Source organism: Arachis hypogaea, chromosome 10 (genome assembly GCF_003086295.3).
Source record: "Arachis hypogaea cultivar Tifrunner chromosome 10, arahy.Tifrunner.gnm2.J5K5, whole genome shotgun sequence".
NCBI lineage: Eukaryota > Viridiplantae > Streptophyta > Magnoliopsida > Fabales > Fabaceae > Arachis > Arachis hypogaea.
The window spans coordinates 11,204,075-11,227,604 of NC_092045.1; the positions used below are offsets into that span (position 1 = coordinate 11,204,075).

At 35.1% G+C, this 23,530-nt stretch overlaps 1 protein-coding gene across 1 annotated transcript; it reads left to right on the forward strand.

Annotated features, from left to right (window-relative positions):
* The first annotated feature begins 18,458 nt into the window (after positions 1 to 18,458).
* LOC112715150 (homeobox-leucine zipper protein ATHB-16) lies at positions 18,459 to 21,904 on the forward strand. The gene is made up of 3 exons (XM_025766917.2): positions 18,459 to 19,011; positions 19,143 to 19,528; positions 20,994 to 21,904. Exons 1-3 carry the CDS (start codon positions 18,945 to 18,947, stop codon positions 21,612 to 21,614), a joined length of 1,074 nt encoding a protein of 357 aa, XP_025622702.1. The 5' UTR covers positions 18,459 to 18,944; the 3' UTR covers positions 21,615 to 21,904.
* Positions 21,905 to 23,530: the final 1,626 nt, after the last annotated feature.

Sequence of the window (23,530 nt, forward strand, 5' to 3'; positions counted from 1 at the left end):
AACAACAATCAAGGAAATCACAATTATCATGAATTACCTCAAATTGCATTATTGAAATGAAACTAAAAGAACAACAATCTATCCAAAACAAAATGAAGAATTACAATTATAGAAACACACAACTAGAAAGAGAGAGATGAGAGGATTGAGAATTGATAAAGGAAAATTGAATCAAAACATGAATTAAGTCTAGATCTAAGAAGAGAGATTAACCTAAACCTAATCCTAATTCTAGAGAGAAGTGAGAGCTTCTCTCTCTAGAAAACTAAACTAAAACTAATCCTAGTGAGTGTGTGTGTATGTATGAACATGTGTTGTCAATCCCCTTCAATCCTTGGCTTTTATGTGCATTTTGGCGCCAAAGTTGGTTGCTGAAACTTCTCCAAAATCGCCAGGCACGTGTTTCATAAATGAAGTCATGTGCCATCATCGGCGCGTGCGCGCACGGTACACGTGCGCGTCCTTGGCCTGTTTCGCAATGTGCGCGCGAGCGCCTAGTGCGCGTACGCGTACATGGTCTGGATCAGCTCTTTGGCTTTTAGTGCTTCTCTCCACTTGTATGCTTCCTTCCTTACTTCCCTTGATCCATGCCTATCCTATTACATCCTGAGATTACTAGCAAACACATCAAGGCATCTTATGGAATCAAAGAGAAATTAGAATTCATCAAAATAAGGTTTAAAAAGCATGTTTTTACACTTAAGCATGAATATGGGAGAGATAACAAAATCATGCTAATTCATAGGCTAAATGTGACAAAAGGTTATCAAAATACTCTAAATTCAATACACAACAAACCGTCAAATTGGGGTTTGTCACTCATCTCCCTTTGAAGGCCTCTTCTTGGAAAGTAAATCCTTCACACACTTGACATAGAGAGGCATTTTCTCCAAAATCTTAGCAAAAGGAATATTGATTTGCAACTTTCTGAAGACTTCCAAGAACATTGAAAACTGCTTGTCCTTGGTCTCATTTTGGAGCCTCTAGGGATATGGCATTTCAGACTTGTACTCAGGTGATGTAGGCTTTGCCAGATATTGCTCAAGATCAACCGGAAAGGGATTATCAGGGTGCCTCTCAGGGGTGTGCTTCTCCTTGGCTTGTGCCTTCTCTGGGGCATCTTTTCAACCGGTCTCTCAGTAACTTGTGCTTCCTCACCTGCCACTGGTCCACTTACCAAGGTAATAATCTTGCACTCCTCTCTTAGATTTGAAATTGTGTTACTAGGAATGGTATTGGTGGACTCTGATAAATCTCAGTAACTTTTGTGGCTATTTGACCCATATAAACCTCTAAGTTTCTAATTGCCGATCTGGTTTCCTACATGAAACTAAGAGTACTCTTGGAGAGCTCTACAACTATAGATTCCAAGTCAGAGAATTTCTGAGAATGTGAAGATGCATTGTTGTTGTTGAAATATTCTGATTGAAATTATTCTGATGGCCCTAATTGTTATTGAAGCTCTGGTGCCTCTGTGGTTGATTTTTCATCCAAAATTTGGGTGATTCCTCCACCTCAGATTATAAGGCTTGGAAAAAGGATCATTATTGGGGGGTTTGGAGGAATTTTCCACATAATTAACATGTTCAGAGAAAAATTGACCATACTCATAAGGCTCACCTTGAGGGAATCTACCATTCATGTCATAGAAAGCATCTTGGGTATTAATAGCTAAAACTTGTAGTCCACCCAAGTGTTGAGTAATGGCACTGATCTATGAGACATGGCTTTATTCTGAGCAAGAATTGTGTCCAAAGCATCCAATTTCATGACTCCTTTTTTCACAGAGGTCCTCTCAGAAGAGTACAGATATTGGTTGTTAGCAACCATCTCAATCAGATCTAGAGCTTCCTCAGGAGTCTTTTTTTATATGAAGTGACCCACCTGCATAATTATCCAAAGATATTTTGGTGGCCTCAGTAACTCAATCATAAAAGATCTGCAACTGAATCCAGTCTGAAAATATGTCAAGAGGATATTTTCTAAGCATCAACTTGTACCTCTCCCAGGCTTTATAGAGAGATTTACCCTCTCACTACCTGAAAGTTTGAACATCAGTCCTCAGCTTAGTCAGCTTCTGAGGTGAAAAGAATTTGGTCAAGAATCTGTTGACCAATTTATCCTATGTATCCAAACTCTCCTTAGGTTGTGTGTCAAGCCACTGATTGGCTCTGTCCCGTACAGTAAACAGAAAGAGTAAAAACCGATAAATATCAGGATGGACTCCATTGGCCTTCACCATATCATAAATTTGTAGGAAATTTGAGATGAACAAGTTTGGGTCTTCGTGCAGGAGTCCATAAAACTGACAATTTTGTTGCACCAGAGAGATGAGTTGAGGTTTTAGTTCAAAGTTGTTAGTCCCCACAAGAGGTACTTCAATGCTATTGCCATAGAAGTTAGAATTTAGAGCAGTATAGAAGCCAAGAGTCCTCCTAGGTTTCTCATAAGCATTAGGAGCATTGGGAATAACAACATTGTTGTTGTTTGGCTCTATAGTGACCTCTTTAGTTTCCTTCTCAAAAATATCCTTGAGATTCTCAGCAGTTTTGTAAGCTCTAGCCTGTTGTAAATGCCTTCTCAAAGTCCTCTCAATCTCAAGATCAAATTCAAGAAGAAATTTTTTGTCCCTGTTCCTCCGCATAAACAACCAAAAAATAAGAAAATGCGGATCCTCAATGTCACAGGGAAGAGAATTCGGGTAAATCAACTATAAAATAAAAAACAAACTAAATAAAAGAACAAAAATTAAATGGAAGGAAAAAAAGGAATGAAAATTGAGAAAGAAGAAAAATTGAAATTAATGAAAAAGAAAAATAAAAGAATATTTTTTAATTAAAAATTGAAACTAAATAATAAAATAAAAAGGACAGGAAAAACAAAGGAGGAGGGACGAAACTGAAGGAAAAAGAAAAAAGAAAATGAAAATAAAAATTAATAATAAAAGAAAACTAATTGAAAAGGAAAAATCATCTAATCTAGGTAATCAAACAAGGGGTAGTTGTTAATCACAGTCAATTCCTGTTAACAACGCCAAAAACTTAGTGTAGATTTTAAAATACTACAATTGAACCGGCAAGTGCACCGGGTCGTGCCAAGTAATATCTCAGGTGGGTGATGGTCGATCCCACGAGAATTAATGGATCAAGCAACAATAGTTGACTGATTAAGCTAGTCAGACAAACCAAATTGAGTGTTTTGAGTTCTAAATTGCATAAAACAGTAAATGAGAGAATTTAAATAAGCAAACAGTGAATAGGTTGCGAGATTAATATGAAAAAATAGTTAAGGTTTTGGAGTTGTTCAGATTTCCGGATTAACAATTCTTATTAACTACTTTGATTATGCAAAGATTCAATTCACAGCAAACTTTAAGTGATTAAGCTCCAATTACTTAGTAATTTAATCCTCTTCTAACTCAATTAACCGCCAATTCCTTTGTCACTTAATCTAATTAGAGGGTTTAAGTTCAAATCCTAGTTTATAAGCCACACAAAACCCTAAAAAAACCAAAGATAAGATGATTATATGTCACATATCATGTTAAGTCCAGGTAATTAGAGAGTCATGAGAATTCAGTTTTAAGCTGTTATTCAAGTGATATAACTTTTTCAAGATTCAACAAGAATTCAATTTAGAAAAGAATTATTTTCCAATATACTCTAATCCAAGGATGAAGAACAAAATTAATTCTTGAATGTAAATCAATGAATTAATCAGAAGTAGAAAACAATAGTATTAATTCATCTAAATAAACAGAGCTCGTAACCTTAACAATGGAGGTTTAGTTGTTCATGGTGTGAAAAATCCTAGCAGAAAAAAATGTAAAGTGTGGAAGAGGAGAAGAGAAGAAGCCCCAAGAGATGAATCTTTTCTCCTTTTAGACCCAGTTTTAGACCCAATTTTCGGCCCAGAAACACAGACTAGAGCCAGGGAACAACAAAGACTCAAGACACATTCTCATTACGTATAGTCTCAGCTTTAGTTTTGAATCTTAGAGAGAATTCTACTACCTTTTCTAGGTTTTCTTCACATTCATAGTTTTTAGAGTTTTATTGCTTTTTCTTTGGATATTGAGAAGAGTCATTACCTCCGTTGAAGCTTGATTATTCTAGTTTGTTTCCCTATTCCTTTACTCTTTTACTGCCTATTCACCCTGTTTGGATAAGTATGTTTATGATTTTGGGATTTATTAATGCAAAGAATCACTTTTACTTTTAATTAATTTGCAGTTATTGTTTATCATGTCTTCCTTTTATTCCCCTCTTAATTCTGTGAAAGTTATTTTCATGTTAATGGAGTAGTTTCCTAACTTGATTGGGAGTTGATTAAGAGGAGAACTTTGAGTTGGGAATACTCAAGTGTCAATCTTAATTGGAAGTTGTTGGTTGACTCTCTAGACTCTAACTCTAATCCTTTCTTAGGAGAGGATTAGGACTCGAGAATAGGGTTAGTTGGTTGGTTACTTGACTTTCCCTTATTATATAAGGGATGATCAAGTAGAACAACAACCTTTTATTATTACACTTGGAAAAATTCAACAAGGATAGAACCTCCAATTAATCTCCTCCCGGTCAAGGCTCTTATTTGAATTATATCAATTCTCTCGTTAATTTCCGTTGCTTAAATTCACCGTTATTTATTTTTCTGTTTTTCAAACTCAAAAATTTCTTGAAAAACCTCTGACCAATAAGCTGCACTCTTTTGTCAACTTGTTGGGAGACGACCTGGGATTTCTACTCCCAGTACTTTGTTCTTAATTTTGTGACAACTCTTTTCTAAATTGATAAGCAGATTTTAGTCGGTTAAGAACTGTACTTGCAATGCTGTTTTCTCTATAAATTCTTAATCGGTGAATTTCTGCCACGTCAGTAAGCTGAAGTGGAAGAAAAATGGTGCAAAGAGCGTCAAAGTCAAAAGGTAGTTATTGCCTTTTCTTGAGCAGCAAGGCTTGCTACTTGATCTTCTAGCTAAGTGGAGGACATGGGTGCAAAAGTCGAGGAGTCAAGTGAAAAAATGTGGGACTTGAAGATCAAGGAAGACGTGTAAGTCAAAACCTAAGGGACAAGATTCTTCATGGTCAAGGCAAGGTCATGGCTTAGAAAAAGAAGGAAGTAAGATCGTGGACAACATGCTTCATGGCAAGTCTATCTCCATGGTTTATAAATAGTAAAAAGTCTGAAGAGTTCATTTTTCTAGTCCCAACGATGCAACGGAAGACCATGGAGTACAAGTGCATGTGAGTGTTGGAAGTCCATTTTTATTTGTTTTTTCTTTTATTTTCTTTTTCTGTTTCTTTTCATTTATTTACTTTACGCATTTTATTTTTACTTCTGTTCTTCAAGCATTTTGCTTGCTCTCAATTTCAATTTTAAAGCTTCATCTGTTTATTTATTATTTGCCACAATTCAAGCATCTCATACATTTCGACACAAACGCTAAGTAATTCCTAAGTCGAGCCCACTCTTTTTCAGAGGAGTCGTATCTGCTCTCCGATAAAGCTTGATTCAACACCCTGTCAAAAAATCTTGTCGAGGTTACCAAAAATCAAGTGAAATAAATTGGCACGTGTGGTGGGACTCTAGGTTAAGTAACGTGTCAAAATTTGCATGCAATTACGAAGTAGGAAGTTGATAATGACTAATAGAACCTCTATTTCGACAGATACGTCGAATAACGACACTGGTGAAAATACAAGAGGCCCAGAGGCAGAGGCTGGACCATCAAGTCGAATGACGAACCCTGTTATTACAGAGGGAGTTCTTTTGACTGTACCCAATACGTGGCCTCCATACGGATTGCCTCCAAATTACTCTCCACCGTTGAAGAATCCCAACATGGGATATATACATATATATGAGGTACAACCACAAAAAGAACAACCCCTTGTATAATCCTACATCTCCTATAGGATATCCTTTAATGGGTATGCCGGCCATAACCTTAATATGGAAAAGCATAATGAGTATCAATATTTAATGAATAATCTCCATATTTAGGGTTTGTACCCATGTCCTTGCAAATTCCAAATGTTGTTTTGACACAAGGCACAGGGGCAACCCAAGTATATTTGACAATTAATGGAGGATGAACCTCCATATTTCCAGAGATGCCGAGACAAGTTCGTATAAGAACAACGTCTCCTAACACAGTCGAATCTTTGACTGTGTTTAGACAACAAATTGAGGACAGCCATCATGATTTGGTCAATATGATTACACGGCAGATGGCTACAGTCTTAAATCGTATAATAGAAAATAATAATGCAAGAATAGAGCAGATAGCTCGATGTGTCGATGATATTAAAGGAATAGTTAATCGATAGTTTATATCACTGATAGGTGGAATGCATGGTAATAATCCTCTCCTAATGTTAAATAGAGGAGATGATCCAAATTCTAACTAAGGCTAGAGCAAACAATATTGCTCAAACTTATGGTCAGAATATAACACAAGCTGTAGAACAGATTTTGAATCGAACAGGATTAAATGTTCAGGTGACAAATCAATCCTATTTTATATCTCCCTTTCCAGATTATGTCTTGCAATCTGAGCTCTCTGAGAGAGTAAAACTCCCAAATTCCTCACTAAGTTTGCAGGTAAAAATGGAGATTCGACGGTTGAGCATATAGCTCGCTATACAGTCGAAATCGGTGAGTTAGCTGGTAATGAATTTTTAAAAATGAGATATTTTTCCTCTTCTTTGACAAAGAATACATTCACATGGTTTTCAAATTTGCAACTTAACTCAATCCATAGCTGGGTTCAGTTAGAAAGAAGTTTTTGTGATCAATTATTTAGAGGTGGGATGAAAGTAAATTTGTCTAATTTATTCACGGTGAGAAGGAAAAAATTCGAGTCGATTAATGACTATTTTATTAGATTCAAGAATATGAGAAACAAATATTTCACTCTATTCCTGAACCTGAAATAGTCAAAATGGCCATCAATGGTCTCGACTTCAATATTCGAAAGAAATTAGTGAACCAGCAATTTCTCGACTTTACTCAATTGGCTGATAAAGTTCGAGAAATTGGAAAGCTCAATAAAGAAAAAGAAGAACTTGACGAGCAAAAGAAAACCTTTCTTTAATACAACAACAACAAAGCCTTATCCCACTAAGTGGGGTCGGCTACATGAATCAAACGACGCCATTGTGCTCTGTCATGTATCATGTCTACAGAGAGACCGTTTACATGTAGATCTCGTTTGACCACCTCATGGATGGTCTTCTTAGGTCTTCCTCTGCCTTTCGCCCTTTGTCCATCTTCCATCTCATCCACCCTCCTGACTGGATGTTCTATCGGTCTTCTTCTCACATGTCCAAACCACCTGAGACGCGATTCAACCATCTTTTCCACAATGGGTGCTACTCCAACTCTCTCCCTTATATCTTCATTCCTTATTTTATCCAATCGCGTGTGACCACTCATCCATCTCAACATCTTCATCTCTGCCACACTCAGCTTATGTTCGTGCTCTCCTTTAGCCGCCCAACACTCCGTACCATACAGCATAGCCGGTCTTATAGCGGTGCGATAGAATTTACCTTTAAGTTTTAAAGGCACTTTTTTGTCGCATATAAAACCAGATGCACTCCGCCATTTTGACCAACCTGCTTGGATCCTATGATTTACATCATGTTCAATCTCTCCATTATCCTGTATGATGCACCCAAGATACTTAAAACTTTTAACTTTTCGTAAGGTGTTCTCTCCAATTTTCACCTCTATATTGGAGTTTTCCCTTCTCAGACTGAACTTACATTCCATATATTCCGTCTTGCTACGGCTTATGCACAGACCATACACTTCTAGAGCTTCTCTCCATAACTCCAACTTCTTATTTAGGTCTTCCCTTGACTCTCCCATAAGGACGATATCATCGGCAAAAAGCATGCACCATGGCACAGGCTCTTGGATGTGCTCTGTGAGTACTTCCAAGACTAATGTGAAAAGGTATGGACTTAAGGATGATCCCTGGTGTAATCCTATACCAATAAGAAATTCCTCTGTCACACCACCTTGAGTCTTCACACTAGTTGTGGCCCCATCATACATGTCTTTAATTGCCCGAATATATGCGATCCTTACTCTCCTCTTTTCTAAAACCTTCCATAAGACCTCCCTTGGTACCCTATCATACGCTTTTTCCAAATCAATAAACACCATGTGTAGATCCCTTTTATTACTACGATACCTCTCCATCATCCTTCTTAATAGGTATATCGCTTCAGTGGTAGATCTGCCTGGCATAAATCCAAATTGGTTCTCTGTTACTTGTGTCTCTTTTCTCAACCTCCGTTCTATCACCCTTTCTTTAATAAAAAGTTAAAATTATGTCAACTGTATTAGTGAAGACGGGTCCAACAATGAGTTTTCCTGTACTGCAGAATTAAAAGATGGACCCCATATGTGTGTTTCGCTCTTTTAATCCAGCAAAAGACAAAACTCATTTGACAGGAAGAAGAAGTTATTCTTTCGACTTGACAAAAGCTGAACAAATTTTCAACATGCTATTAAAAGATAAATAGCTTGTACTCCCCGATGGGAAAAGGATGCCATCTGTTTCTGAAATTAGAAATAAAAAGTTTTTTAAATTTTATCAAGCCTCTGGACATTATACTAATAATTATGTCTGTTCAGGGACTTGATACATAAGTCAATTAGTGATGGTCGACTAAAGTTCGAAGAAAAACCTGAGATGAAAATGGATTCTGATCCTTTCCAGGTCACAGCGAAGTTTGTAGAAATAAAGGAATTGACTTTCTCGATTAGCATGGCCTCTCTCGAGCCTGTTGGAAAAAAACGGTCAATTCAAACTCGACATGTTTAAAACATGAAGGTCCATCTATCTAACGGTAGGAGAGGACCTGTTGGATTTTTTGCTAAGGCAAAGAGAAGAGGAAGGTAATTTTGCTATTTGTCCTCGATGCAGTGCTTTATTTGACACCTCAGTTGCTAAGGCTTTTGACTTCTACAAAAAGAGAAGAGAGCAGGTTTACCAAGAAGGGTTGAGAAAAGCCCAACTAAAGCAGCAAGGTAAAAGTTGAGATTCCTCAAATGCCCCTGTTAGGCAGCAGATGCCTACGGTGGTCACGGTTGATCAGAAATCCCATGGGGTGTCAAGTCGAACTAAAGTTCCACCTGCCAATGTGTCGAACAATAAATGGGTACAGAATAATGCTTTAAACTACTCAAGAAATTATAACTTTAACATTCCCATAGGAGATTTTGGAAATTGGGCTGGAAACAAAAAAAGAGGTTCTTTTCGACGATGGGCAAGCAGAAGAGGTGGCAGTTGAGCTAGATCTTGACACAACTTTCAAGATAGAGCTCCCTTCATTCCAAGAGCTGTGACGTAGGCACAAAAGGCATATGTTGACATAGATGGTCCATATCTCGAGTTGGGTAAAAACAGTAAGTCACCCAATAAGGAAGAACAAAAGGAGGATAAAACATCATTGACCAAGATCCAGAAACCAAAGGATGTATCGAAAGAAACATCCATCACTAAGCCAATTTCTAAGTCAAAATAATAGATACGTTTGACTCTGAGTTTGAAGATGACTTGGATGTCATATTTTGTGAAACTGATTTTGGTTATGTAGCCACAGTGTCGATACTACCTTTCTACTTTCAGGGTGGCTCTGAAAGCCCTTGGGGTTGTCTCAAAAGAGATTGTGATGATGTCATCCCAGGAGACGAGTGCAGGTTTATTGAAAATAGATTTATCAAAGAGGGGTTATTTGAAGGGCCTGATCAAGGGTCATCTTTGACCTTTACATATCAAAGCAAAGGTGGAAGGATTGGTGATCAATCGCATCTTGGTCGATAGAGGAGCATCAATTAACTTGCTACCTGAGAGCATGCTCCCACTATTCCAGAAAATAGTTGAAGATTTGATTAAGACAAACTTCGTTGTTATTGGATTTAACGGTAAGTCGACAACAGCCCTGGGAATAATCTCACTCAGGGTTAAAGTAGGAAGTGTCAAAGGATCCACGGTATTTATAGTGGTGCCTACTAAGGCAACCTTTAATATGCTACTGAGAAGAAATTGGATCCATGGAGTAGGGGCAATTTCCTCGACTATGCATAAAAAATTACTGATATGGGACGAGGATGAAAGGATCAAAGAAATTGAAGCTGACGACATCCTTTGTTGAATAGATGAATATCAGCTTTAAGGAGTATCATACTAGTGTTCGATCACTAGAAATTGATATGAGTACCTTTAACCCAGCACTTATCAAAGGCTGTTATGTCGGGGCCCATGGTATGAAGTCAGTCTCTATGGCCAAGGAAAGCTTGGCCACAGAATCCACTTGATGGATATATCTAGCCATTGGACTTGACTCTCAGCCTATATGGCTGAGAAGAAGGAGTTCACAGGGAAACATGCACTTGATTGTATATATGATCTCGACCCCTTAGGATTTGAGAAGTTTGGTATATTTTCAAAAGACTTGCACAATAAAAAAGTCAAAGTACCAGACCCTCTCGAGGAAGTCGAGATTGGTGGAGAAGGTCAAGTTACATATGTCAGCAAATGCTTGGATCCTATTTTCAAGAAGAAGCTAATCGAAGTGATGAAGAGATATTAGGATTCATTTTTAGGATCTTATTGTTGTTGAAAGCTGGTTTCATTCGAACAGCCAGGTATGTCGAATGGATTTCTAATATTGTGCCTGTCATTAAGAAAAATGAAAAACTGAAAGTGTGTATTGATTTCAGGGATTTGAATAAAGCGACACCAAAGGATGAGTATCGAATGGCAATTGCAGAGATGCTGATCGACTCTACAGCAAGAAGCGAAATTCTGAGCTTCATGGATGGATACTCAAGATATAATCAAACATTCATATCCCAAGAAGATGTGTTGAAAATAGCTTTTCGATGCCCTGGAGCCTTTGGTACCTATGAATGGTTAGTCATGCCATTTGGACTAAAGAAAACTGGGAAAACTTGCCAAAGAGTTATGAATTTGATTTTCCATGATTTTATTGGTAAGTTTATAGAAATTTACATTGATGATGTAGTGGTAAGGTCGGAGTCGAAACAATCTCATTTGGGTAACCTAGAAACTGCTTTTAAACGAATGAGATATCATCGATTTAAAATGAACCCAATGAAATGTGCTTTTGGTGTATCTGCAGTAAATTTTTTTGGGATTTATTGTGCAAAAAAAGGAATAGTGGTCGACACTAACAAGTGCAAAGCTATCTTCAACTCATTACCTCCCAAAAATAAGAAAGAACTTTAAAGTTCCTTAGGTAACTTGAATTTTCTTCGACGTTTCATTTCAAACCTGTCAGGAAAAACAAGGATATTTACTCCTTTGTTGAAATTAAAATAGGGAGAAGAATTAAAATGGGAAGAATAACACTAACAAGCATTCGACTAGATCAATAAGTATTTGAATTCATCACTGATGATTGGATTTTTGACGGTTTAGAATTTCACAAATGAAATCTCGTCGAAGTATAGTCTCTAAACCAACAATAATCCTCTCATACAAAAATTTGTTTGTCACAAGTACAAACCCCTAAAATCTATAAACCGAAGTATTTAAACCTCGGGTCGTCTCTCAAAGGACTTGCAGGGTAGTGTTCTTGTTATTGGTTATGGACTTGTTTATTTTGGGGTTTCAGATGAGAAATATGAATAGTAAATGGTAAGAAAACTTTATTAACAAAATGGTCTTGGCAAGGTTTGGTTGTCAAGGGTCTTCATCATTATCACTAGCCACAAGTATGGTAGTTGCAAGGATTAATCTCACTAAGTCATCCTTTAATCAAGTAGCAAAGGAAAGTCAAGTGAGTAATATCAATCCAAGTCCATAAGTCCTAGCTTTTCACTAATTGGATTATTGAAGGCTAGAGTCAATGCCTATCAACTATCAATCAATTAGACACTAGAAACTCCAGAAATCCTAAGTCACCTTCTCAAGCCAAGAACATAGAATTCTACTCTAACATCCTCTCAAGCATTTCATCAAACACTTGGAGGGTAATGAAAGAAAGCATTTTTATTTGTAAGAATAAAAGGAATCAACAACCAACAATTACAAAGAATTAACAAAACAACAATCAACAACATCACAATCACATGAATTATCTTAAATTGCATTATTAAAAGAAAACAAAAGAACAAAAATATCTCAATTACAAAACCTAGAAACAAAATAAGAGAAATTACAACAAGAGGATAGGGATAGAAAGAAGAACCAAAGTGTAGCAATCATCAATTGAAGGTAGAAGTAGAAGGAGACTTGAATTAAACCAAGAACTATGAGATCCTAATCTAACCCTAATTCCTAATCCTAATTCTAGAGAGAATAGAGAGCTTCTCTCTCTAGAAACTAACTCTAACTACTAAACTATGACTAATGATCTAAAGTATGTTGATTCCTCTTTAATCCTTGGCTTAAATAGCATCAGAAATGAGTTGGATTGGGCCCACAAGGCTTCTAAAATTGCTGGCCACGTGTTGCATTAAGTGGGTCATGTGCCACCATCGGCGCGTCCGCGTACTGTGCGCGTGCGTGCCCCTATGCGCGATGCAACTATGGCAAATCTTATATCATTTCGAAGCCCCGGATGTTAGCTTTCCAACCCAACTAGAACCGCATCATTTGGACCTCTGTAGCTCAAGTTATGGTCGTTTAAGTGCGAAGAGGTCGGCTTGACAGCTTTTCGGTTCTTTCATTTCTTCATGAGTTCTCCAACTTTTCATGCTTTCTTTCTTCATTCCCTTGATCCAATCTTTGCCTTCTAAACCTTAAATCACTTAACAAACATATCAAGGCATCTAATGGAATCAAGGTGAATTAAATTTATTTATTTTAAGACCTAAAAAGCATGTTTTCACTCTTAAGCACAATTAAGGGAGAAGTTATAAAACCATGCTATTTTATTGAATAAATGTAGGTAAAAGGTCATAAAATCCCCTAAAATCAATACAAGATAAACCCTACAAATGGGGTTTATCAATCACCGATCTTGGCCGCTGTTAAGCAAGGCCAACCACTACGGTTATACATAGCTGCGTCAGAAACATCTCTAGGGGGCATGCTGACCCAAGAGGACGAAGATGATAGTGAAAGAGTGGTTTACTATCTAAGTCAAATGTTGACTGATGTAGAGACTCAATATAGTGCAGTTGAAAAACTTTGCTTAGCCTTATATTTCTCTTGTACTAAGCTAAAAAGTTATTTAATTGGAAAGAATATTTATATTGTTTCAAAATTTGATGTTATTAAATACATGTTTTCTTATCTAATATTGAGAGGTCGAATTGGCAAGTAGATGTTAGCCTTAATCGAATATTCTTTATTTTATGTCTCTGTCAAGGCTGACCAAAGGTAAGTGATTGCTGACCTTCTAGTAGACCACCCTTGCGTCGATATTGATGAATTGGCTGATATTGTTGATGTTGATGAACGCAAGGTGTGTTTAGTCAAATGAAACAGTGCATTTTTTTATTCTCCTTTATTGTTGGATTTTTACCACGCAAAATCTGACGGTAATTTTTGCTCCAGATTCAATTATGGTATCCAATGGTAATAAAAATCAAAAGTCAATTTTCTTTCATTGTCATAGGAAATTCTCACGGTAAATTTGACTGTAATTAGCATATTTGTAGTAGTAAATAATATATATAAAATTAAAAGTATAGTTGATGGATAGTAATTAAGAAATGAGTTTAAAATTTTAAATTCCTAAATCTTTGTGTTTTATGAACTTTAATCTTTAAATTTTAAAAATTATGTAAATTGAAAACCGATCCCCTCCTCCCCCTATGGTTTCCAATGTATATTTAACATATTATTATGTGGACATTATTTTAATGAAATTTTTTAAATATAAAATTTTAGTACTTTTTTTAGTTACATTATGCTATAATTTAAAATAGTAATTTTCAATTTTGTTAATAAGTTATCAAAATATTACCTATACCATAGATTTATACACTAAAAAAATTAGGAGACTTAATGACACGATTTTAAAAATTTAAGAACCAAAATGCAGATGACAAAAATGTGAGGGAGGTAGTGAAATTAACACAAATAATAATGTTAACATACAATAGTTAATATTGATGAGAAAGTATAAATTATAATTTGCATGCAACATAAACATTTAGTTATATATATTTTTATATGAACAACTACGTATAAAACTAAGTAAATAGTCATTTTTTATCATGAAAGATTTGGACGCTGATATTTTTATTCATGAAAGACAAAAATTAAAGTTATACCCATTAAAGATGGGTTTTTGCAGACAAAATTATCAAAATCCTAAAAAATTAATTAAAATTCTCAAATTACCCTATAATATAACCTATTTTTAATTTCTAATTTATTCCACACCACCACTCTCCCAATTCTAAGCCCTATAACCACCATTGCCATCACCACCGCTACTGCTTTTGCTCCTCCATATTCTTAGCCACTGGCACTGTTGCTGGAAGACAACGACGAACTCTATTCTTTCTACGTCAAGTCCGTCCAAAAAATTCCTTACATCTCCATCCTCGAGATCAGTAGCGCATTGAGCTCTGCTGAAGTAGAAGCACCTACCTCGGCCCCCAGCCAAATCAACATCATCAACATCTTATCCAAGCAAGATTGCAAGTCATTCGCAGACTTGCTCAGACCTTCAAAGGCTCTTCCAACTTTTCAGAACAGCGTAAATGGTGGCTTGACTGTGTTCTACCCTACAGACACTACTGTGAGCAGTTTCATGTCCAAGTACAAGAACCACATGGATGCGCAGAAGATATCAGTACTGTTGTACTATGGCGTTTCTGTGTACTAGTCGCTGCAGGTGTTGAAGTCAAACAACGGGATTATGAACACTTTGCTGACAAAAGGAGCGACCAAATTTGACTTCACTGTGCAGAACGGTGAAGACATGAAGCTTGAGACAAAGGTTGATATAGCAAGCATAGTAGGGACACTGATTGACCAAGACCCCTTTGTTGCGTACAAGATTAGCAAGGTTCTGATGTCGAGGGAGCTCTTTAAGGTGGTGATGGTAATGATAGTGGTGTTGATAGCGATGGTGGCAATGATAATGGTAGTTGGGGATGAGAGTGGTGGTAAGGTTTGAAATTGGGGGTGTGGTAGTATGGAGTAAAATTAGAAGTTAAAGTTATATTAGAGGGTAATTTAGGAATTTTATTTAAGTTTTTAGAGTTCAGATAATTTTGTCTATAAAAGTTCATCTTTCATGGATATAACTTTAATTGTCGTCTTTCATAGATAGAAATGTCAGCGTCCGATTCTTTCATGGTTAGAAATGGATATTTAGTCATAAAAATGTATGACATTTTTTGTTCAAATTTTAGGATCTTAATAAAACAAAATTAAACTCTTAAAATATATTATATTTGAAAATTTTTGTTAGGTCACTAAGTGTAAATTGTTGAAATGTAGATAAACTAACTATCAAATTTACTATAAGTACACCTTTTTTTGCGGATCAAATAAAAAACAGAAAAATGATAGGAGGTAATCAGAATTTATTGTTTTTGGCAATTACTTAATCATCAATTCAATTCCTTTAATCTAATAATCCAACAACATATTTTTTTATACTTTTAAACATTGATAACTAACTAATAGCAAAAAATAATAAATTCTGATGATTCTCTAACATTCCTCTAAAAATCATAACATTTAGAATTGGTTTAGTAAAAAAAGTTATATTTATCAAAATGGCTCCGCTAGATAGACAACGAAAAATCTGAACAATATGAACAACGGGTTAGAAATTTGGCCCAATGAAGTTAAAAAAAAAAAACACACCACCCAAATTACCCAACCAAACAACTCCATTCAGTAATTCAAAAATTTTAACCATCCATTATACCCTAATTTACCAAAGCACCAGCTTCTCCCCCAAAACCTTCTACCGTCGCCGCCGTCGCTTGGTCGCCAACCAGATCTCATTGTTGACGCCGGGATCCTCCTCACCGTCGTTGATTCATCAACAAGGACCCTCATCGGCGTCGCTCTCCTCCAAACTAGAAATGAACGGCGCCGTCGGGCTCCTCCTCAGCGTCGCTGCTTGGCTTGCCACGCACCGTCACCGGCGTCGCTTACCCCTAGTGAAAATAACCATCTATTTAAGGATTAAAATAATCATCCACATACCTAGTCAATTGAACATCCAACATATTTTAGTTATATATAACTAAACTCAATCCAATCAAATAACCATCCACAATAAGAATTAAAATAACCATCCGCATACCTACTAAAATGATCATCCTAAACTGACCATTGAAGTAGCTTCACTGAAAGGGCAGTAGAAAATTTTTTGCAATGGGCAAAATCCTGACAGAGTAATGCCGCGTGGATGTAGAAGGCCTACTGGTTGTGAACTTCTTTTCTCGAAGAAGAAGCAATGACGGTATCCGGAGAATAAGCATCTGCTAACTCTATGCCAGAAGCGCAGTAAGACAGAGGATGCAAGTGTTATCTGAAATGATTGGGCGTAAAGCGTCTGTAGGTGGCTTTTTAAGTTTGCTGTCAAAATATTCCATTCAAAATATTTTTTCTTCTTATAAAATAAATAGATTCCAAAATAGATATTTGTATGAATTATAAGTAAAAAATTTTATTTAATAGAATTGTTTTTATTTAAAAATTCTATTAAATAAAAATAATTCTTAAATTCTGTTTCTTTAATTTTATTAAAAAATATAACTATTTGAAACTATTTTGATTAATATTATATACAAATTTTATATTCTATTAAAGAATAGAATCCAACTAATTCAGAGTATTCCAACGTTTGTATTTTTTATAGAAAAAAACTTTTTGAATTTTCTGTAGAAATTGATTGTGCTAATGAATAAGTTTTCAATGTTGTCCAAAAATCTCTCATTTTCCAAAGAATTTTTCAGATTTTTTTATCTCGAGATGCGTTTCTTTGAAGCTGCCATGTAACTGATATAGTTTTTTTATTACTTCAAGTCATGTGAAAGACATATCTTCTGTTTCGTAAAATAAAAAGTTATTTTATTTGATTAATTAGCCATTGTTTTTATCCCCTCTTTTTTTCTATTTTTCTATCTAAAGTAAAACTTTGAATATCATAACATTTTTTTAAAATTTTGCCAAACATAAATATCTGTTTAATGTAAAATAAAAAATTAATTCGAAAAAACTAATGCTTTTAAAATAAAAGACAAAAATTCTTATTTATTCGATTGGGTCATGTCATATGAATTTAATTTTATTGCATATCAAACAAAGTAAACGAATATTTTTATTTGATTTGACAAATTTCGTTTTTATGAGAATTATTTACTAAAATATAAATATTAAAAAAAGTTTATTAGTATTGAAAAAAGTGTATTAGGAATTTGAATTTGTTTATTCGACCTTTTTTAGTACTTGGAAATATTTGGAAATATTAGAAGAACACTGTTGCTGCTCCTTCAACGGTTTGACAACTACCAACGGTGGTAACTAGTGAGGATGATAGTAGGCAGTTCTCTTCCCGCAGATCTAATCCATCATCGATACTATTAGACAATATCGATTTTAGAAAAGTAACAGCAACGAAACAACACAATTCAAAGCAATGATAATTGAAGGAGAAAAGAAAAAAAAAAGCAAACCAAAAATGTGAGAGGATTGTTTGAGCTTGGCGGAGAAACCACTGGAGACGTTGTCGGCGAGAACGCCCTTGATGAGGAAGACATAGGCATTGCCACCTTCACCGAGCTGCCTGATGATACGGAACCAGTTCTCATTGATCCAAACATCTCCGCCTCTGTTAACAGAATGATAAAATGCGTTCAAACCAGAAAATGAACACTCCATGCTTCTTCTTATTACAGTGGCGCCAGGTGAGGCTTCGGCAGGAGGCTGCGACGGTATCGATACGGTCGGCGGTGGTATAGCGGCGTGAGGTGAGGACCGAAAAACGATGACAGCGAGTTTTGTGCGTGTATTGAAGGTTATGATGAGATTATGAATAATCGTACGTAGTGTGAATGCGTTTAAATGTTAATCTTAATTTTTCACAATTATTATTGTTTTCTATACTTTTTCTTATCCAAAATAAAACTGATGTGGTTGTACTACCAAACCAAACCTAATTTTTTTTTATCAAAAATAAAGAGATTCGAACTCGTAACCTCTTAAATTTATATAGAAAAACTATACCAATTGAGCTATAACTCATTGGCCAAACCAAACCTTAATTAAGCAAGCTAAATGCTACCACTTGTATTAGATCGCATGGTTATGAATTAATTAGTTAATTAAAAACTCTTAAATTACAGGTTTAAAGGAGTCCAAGTTTAACCCAATAATATCACTATCACTAGAAACGGTCGAAATCCCGGAAGAGCAACTAGCTATGAGGAGGGACAGGTCACTAGTCACAGGCACACACCCAAATTGAAAAGTTGCATGATTCTGCAATTTGCGTTGAATTTGGTCTCCATTTCATTCTTAACCGCGGTAGCACCACACTCCACCTAACCCCAGTCAGATCCTAAACCCAAGTTAGTTCAGTTTATATATATAAACACACACCTCTCGATGTTAACGTGAAATCACTTCTTCTTTTTCTCACCACCACCTTCTCCCCTTCCCTCTTACTCATCCTAGCTACATGGCATAGTTTGATCATTGTGGCTTTTGAATTTGATGGGGGAAGAGTGTGAACTAGACTCCATGAGAAAATTGCATAGCTGCTTTCAGTATTGTGAAAATTGGTGCTGTTTAAGACAAGATAGTTCCAATGGTTACTCTTAAGTGAGAAAGAAGGGGAAAAAAATAATAATAATTAGCACTCTGCTTGTTCATCAAAAATAAGATCCCATATTTATTAATATTCTTTTTATAACAATAAAGTGGAGTTGAGTATCCAGAGATCCAATCTTCTATTTACTTAAGTTTTCTTTCTACTCATCATGAAGAGAACTGGAAGCTCATCAGATTCTTTAGGACCTCTCATGACAATTTGTCCATCATCAACAGGTTAATAATTATTACCAACTAGTTCCATTTCCATGTTTCTTTGTTTCAAAATTTAGACACATACAGATCCATAAATAAAAAGCTTTCTTGTTCCTTTTTTCATTAACTGTGTTTAATTTGCATTGGTTTAGAGGAGCAGAGTCCGAGGAGCAACCACGTGTACGGGCATGATCCATTGTTCCAGTCGATGGTGCTTGATGGTCTAGACGAAGAAGGGTGCACGGTAGAGGAATCTGGGCACCACTCTGAGAAGAAGCGAAGACTTAGCGTGGAACAAGTGAAAGCGTTGGAGAAGAACTTCGAGGTTGAGAACAAGCTTGAACCAGAGAGGAAGGTGAAGTTAGCACAAGAACTTGGGTTGCAGCCTAGACAGGTGGCGGTTTGGTTCCAGAACCGCCGCGCCAGGTGGAAGACTAAACAGCTTGAGAGAGATTATGGCGTTCTTAAAAATAATTATGATGCTCTTAAAGTTAATCATGATGCACTAAAACAGGACAACGATGCGTTGCACAAGCAGGTACACACTACACACTAGTCTTACAATTCATATCTACTGCTCTTAATTATACATGTTAATATTATTGTAAGTCATGTAGTGAAAATCGAAATTTTACCCGAGATCGAAAAAGTAAATTTAGTATGTAAAATTTAAAATTTTAACAAAATTTAAATTATAAAATCGTTAGATATAATATAAATTTATAAAATCAATTAAATCATTTAAATTATACAATTAAAAAATTTTAAAAGTTAAATCGAAATTCTAACTATTATGATTATAAAAATTTCTTTTTTTCTTGTTTATATTAGAAACATGAGTTTTATTTTGATCCAATGTAAAAAATGTTTTTAATTCATTGAATATTTGTGTAAAACTTATTTATGATAGCACTGAAGCAAAGATAAATTTAGATGAATATATTGACTTCATTATGAAATAAGTTAAGATTTAAGTAGAGTTTAATTTTTACCTAATGTTACCGTTTTTAAATCCATATTTAATAATCAGTGATTTATAAAAATGAATTTTGAAAAATATAATTCTTATTTGTATACGTGAAAATATCTAATTAAATATTGGTATAAATTTTTTTACAATAATAAGAATGCATTTTTTAATATCAAATTATCTATCATTTTTGTTAATATTTTTGTCACAAAATATTTGTTTCTATTGAATTATAATTATACGTGACAATTAATCATTATAGCGGTGAAAATTGAATGCAATGTGAATGTGAATGTGAATGTGAATGTGAATAAATTGTATTTCCACATAAGAAGGTATTTTAGTAAATTTCTTATAGTTAACAGCCGGGTAGTTGCCGAAAAGAATTATACAACAAACAACAATTATTCTACATCGAAATATTTAATCCAAATGATTTATTAAACCAATAATTAAATATTGATATCTCTTACATACATAACGGGTGGAGAGGAGAACATTTGGTCCAAACGCTGCTAGATATTTTAAGTGTATAGGGACATAGATTCTAGAAAGCATGTCTAATTTCTTAATAATTACATGATTCAGAAAAAAAAATCTTAATAATTGAAAATACTAATTCAATAGATAAAGGTTGGAATGACATGCAGTTTGTTTTTATGCAATTATAACTAAAATCAACTTTTATTTAATTAACAATCACCTAATAATATACTGAACAAAAGGTAATCGATATACTACTTAGTAACGTAAATTACAATAGAAGTAAGAATTTACATTATATTGAACTTTTGAAAGAGTTACTTAATTTAGTTAATTAGTAATATAATTTACTTAATTTATATTAATGACATTAGTAATCATCTAAAATAATAAATATAATTAGATAATTATATAAAATATTGACAATATATTTAAATTACATTCTTGGTAATAATGTCAATGAGTTATAATAATCTTCCTATCTTTGATTAAAAAAAAAAAACTCTTGGTAATGATAATAAAAAATTAAAAATTGGTTTGTGTACTTCAGATTAAGGAATTGAAGACAAGGCTCCAAGAAGAGAACACAGCAAACGATGTTTCCGTGAAGGAAGAACAGATAACGATGCCAGAATCGGAAGAGAAATTATTGGTGATGAATGAAGAACACAACACTACTCCTGATGAAACCTCAATTCTTGGATCAGGATCCAACGTTAACGATCATCACTTGTACCATGACAATTGCTTCAACGACAACAGCGACCACGGTGTTGTTGCTCTTGGTGCAACAACAACACCGCCGTCGCCATCACCGTCGTCGCCGCCACTCTTCCCTTCAGACTTCAACAAAGACGGTTCTTCCGATAGCGATTCAAGTGCGATCCTAAACGAAGACACCAAAGACGCAATTTCTTCGTCTGGGGTGCTTCAAAGTAACCACCACTTCCTGATGTTTTCAGAGTCTCCTGCATTGAAATTCAACTGTTCCATGTTGGCCTCTTCGTCTTCCATGAATTGCTTCCAGTTCCAGAAACCGCACCAGACTATGCAATACGTGAAGATGGAAGAGCACAATTTCATCGGTGCCGCTGATGAGGCATGCAATTTGATCTTCTCCGATGAACAAGCACCCACCCTTCATTGGTACTCTTCAGATCAGTGGGGTTAAAAAAATAAAATGATGAAGGAATGTAGCTCCGGAAGTTTTATTTATTTGGCCCCAAGATGAGAGGGAGAAAAGAGTGATATCACTCTGAAAATTTCATTGGAGAGAACTCAAGGTCATAACCACCCGCACAGCCTGCAATGGCATGGAGCAAGAAAAGAAAATAATTCTATGATTGATATATTTGATGCTATGAAGATTCATCATTTTATTGTCATAGGATGAAGTGTAATTCTAGTCACCAAGTGATGATTTTGCAAACAAATACAAATAGATTAATCATGCCTCTTTCACATTCAGTTGCAAATAGAATTAAGAACCGCTTTCTTTTTCGAAAATTAAAATATATGTTGGGATTTTTCAGAAATAAAAATATTATTTGTACATTAAAATTAACCATTAAAATTAATCACCATATATTTATATGTAAATATATGTATTGTTTAACTCATTTTCAATGTGTATTTTTATGTATTTTATACTTGTTTCACTCGATTTCTGGTGCTTTTGACAGGATATCAAATCGAACTTGTATTAAAATGTCAGTTCAATGAGCAGATACGACTACTTTGAAAAAAGAATGAGCTCGACTCGAAAATTACTTAGCGTTTGTATCAAAACGCATTGTATCGAACTATTTGTAGATAATTGTAGCAAATAAAATGGAAATTTGGTAAAATAGAACTTTGAATAAGTGAAAATAAATAAATGAAAATGTCAAAACAAAATAAAAATTAAAAGAAAGTAAAATAACAAAGAAACATTCAAAATAAAGAAATTAAAACAAAGAAAAATGAAAGATAAAATAAAATGGACTCCAACAATCACATGCACTTTGTACTTTATGCTATTCTGTTACGTCACTGTGACTAAGAATTTTTACAGAATTTATGTGATGATATAGTATTGTTGATTGAAGTTCCTGAGCCCTTCTCATTTCATCCTATTTATAAGTTGAAAGAATGGATTTACCATTGAACAATCTGATCACGACTTAATTTCTCCTTTGTCTCAGGCCATAATTTGTGTTAACTCTGAAGAATCTTCATCGTAGCACTCCCATGTTTTATCTTACCTTGTCCTTCAAGTTCCACAATCTCGTATTGTGTCTGCATTTACCACGTGATCCATCCTAATCTCGACCCTATTTGTCGACCTCCTTCAAGCTTTTGACCTCGATTATACTTTAGTCACAGTCAAAATTTTTTTTATGGCCAAGTATTCGTGCCATATTTTGACCTTCTATGAATCATAGTAGAATTGCTTTGTAGGTCAAATTTTATACTAACAAATTGTCCCTTAAAATTTTTCATTTCAAAGTATAAAATGATAGGTTTTACTTGGTCTCGTGCCCCCACGTGCTCTTTTAAATTTAAAAATTTTAAAAGATGTTACAAGAAAATGAAATGGTTTTGCCAATTTTTTGAAAATGTGTAACGTTTCAATGGGTTTTAACGTTCCTTTATTTTCAAAACTCTTTTATATTCTCCAGGGCTTCTTATCATTTATTGCCTCTATTTTAAGAAAAATATTTATCTTCCACAAACACTTTTCTTCTTCTTCTTCTTCTTCTTCTTTTACAAATTCATCTTAACCTACTTCCATGTACTCTTAATCTAGTCTCTACTCCACCAGTGCTCCAGCCGTTATGACTGCATCATCTTCTTCTACTACCATTACTGCAACCACCACTACTACTATTCTAGTCAACACTGCAGGGGCCACCATTTTATCTTGCTTATCTGCCTCTGTCTCCGCCATTGCAGTTGCTACAGCCGTTCTAGGTGTGGCTTTAGCTGCCCCTGCTTTTCCGTCTCAACATGACGACAACAACGTTCATGTCGTGGCTCTTGCACCATTGGTGGCTAACGTGTCACAGTTTTATAATGATGATGCGACCCTAAGAGCTCCCAATCTTA

Bases quoted from the DNA above. Each gene is read 5' to 3' on its own strand.
- LOC112715150 (XM_025766917.2), top strand. From the start codon at position 18,945: ATGAAGAGAACTGGAAGCTCATCAGATTCTTTAGGACCTCTCATGACA. The intron at 19,012-19,142 runs GTTAATAATTAT...GCATTGGTTTAG, and splicing joins AATTTGTCCATCATCAACAG to AGGAGCAGAGTCCGAGGAGC. The intron at 19,529-20,993 runs GTACACACTACA...TGTGTACTTCAG, and splicing joins ACGATGCGTTGCACAAGCAG to ATTAAGGAATTGAAGACAAG.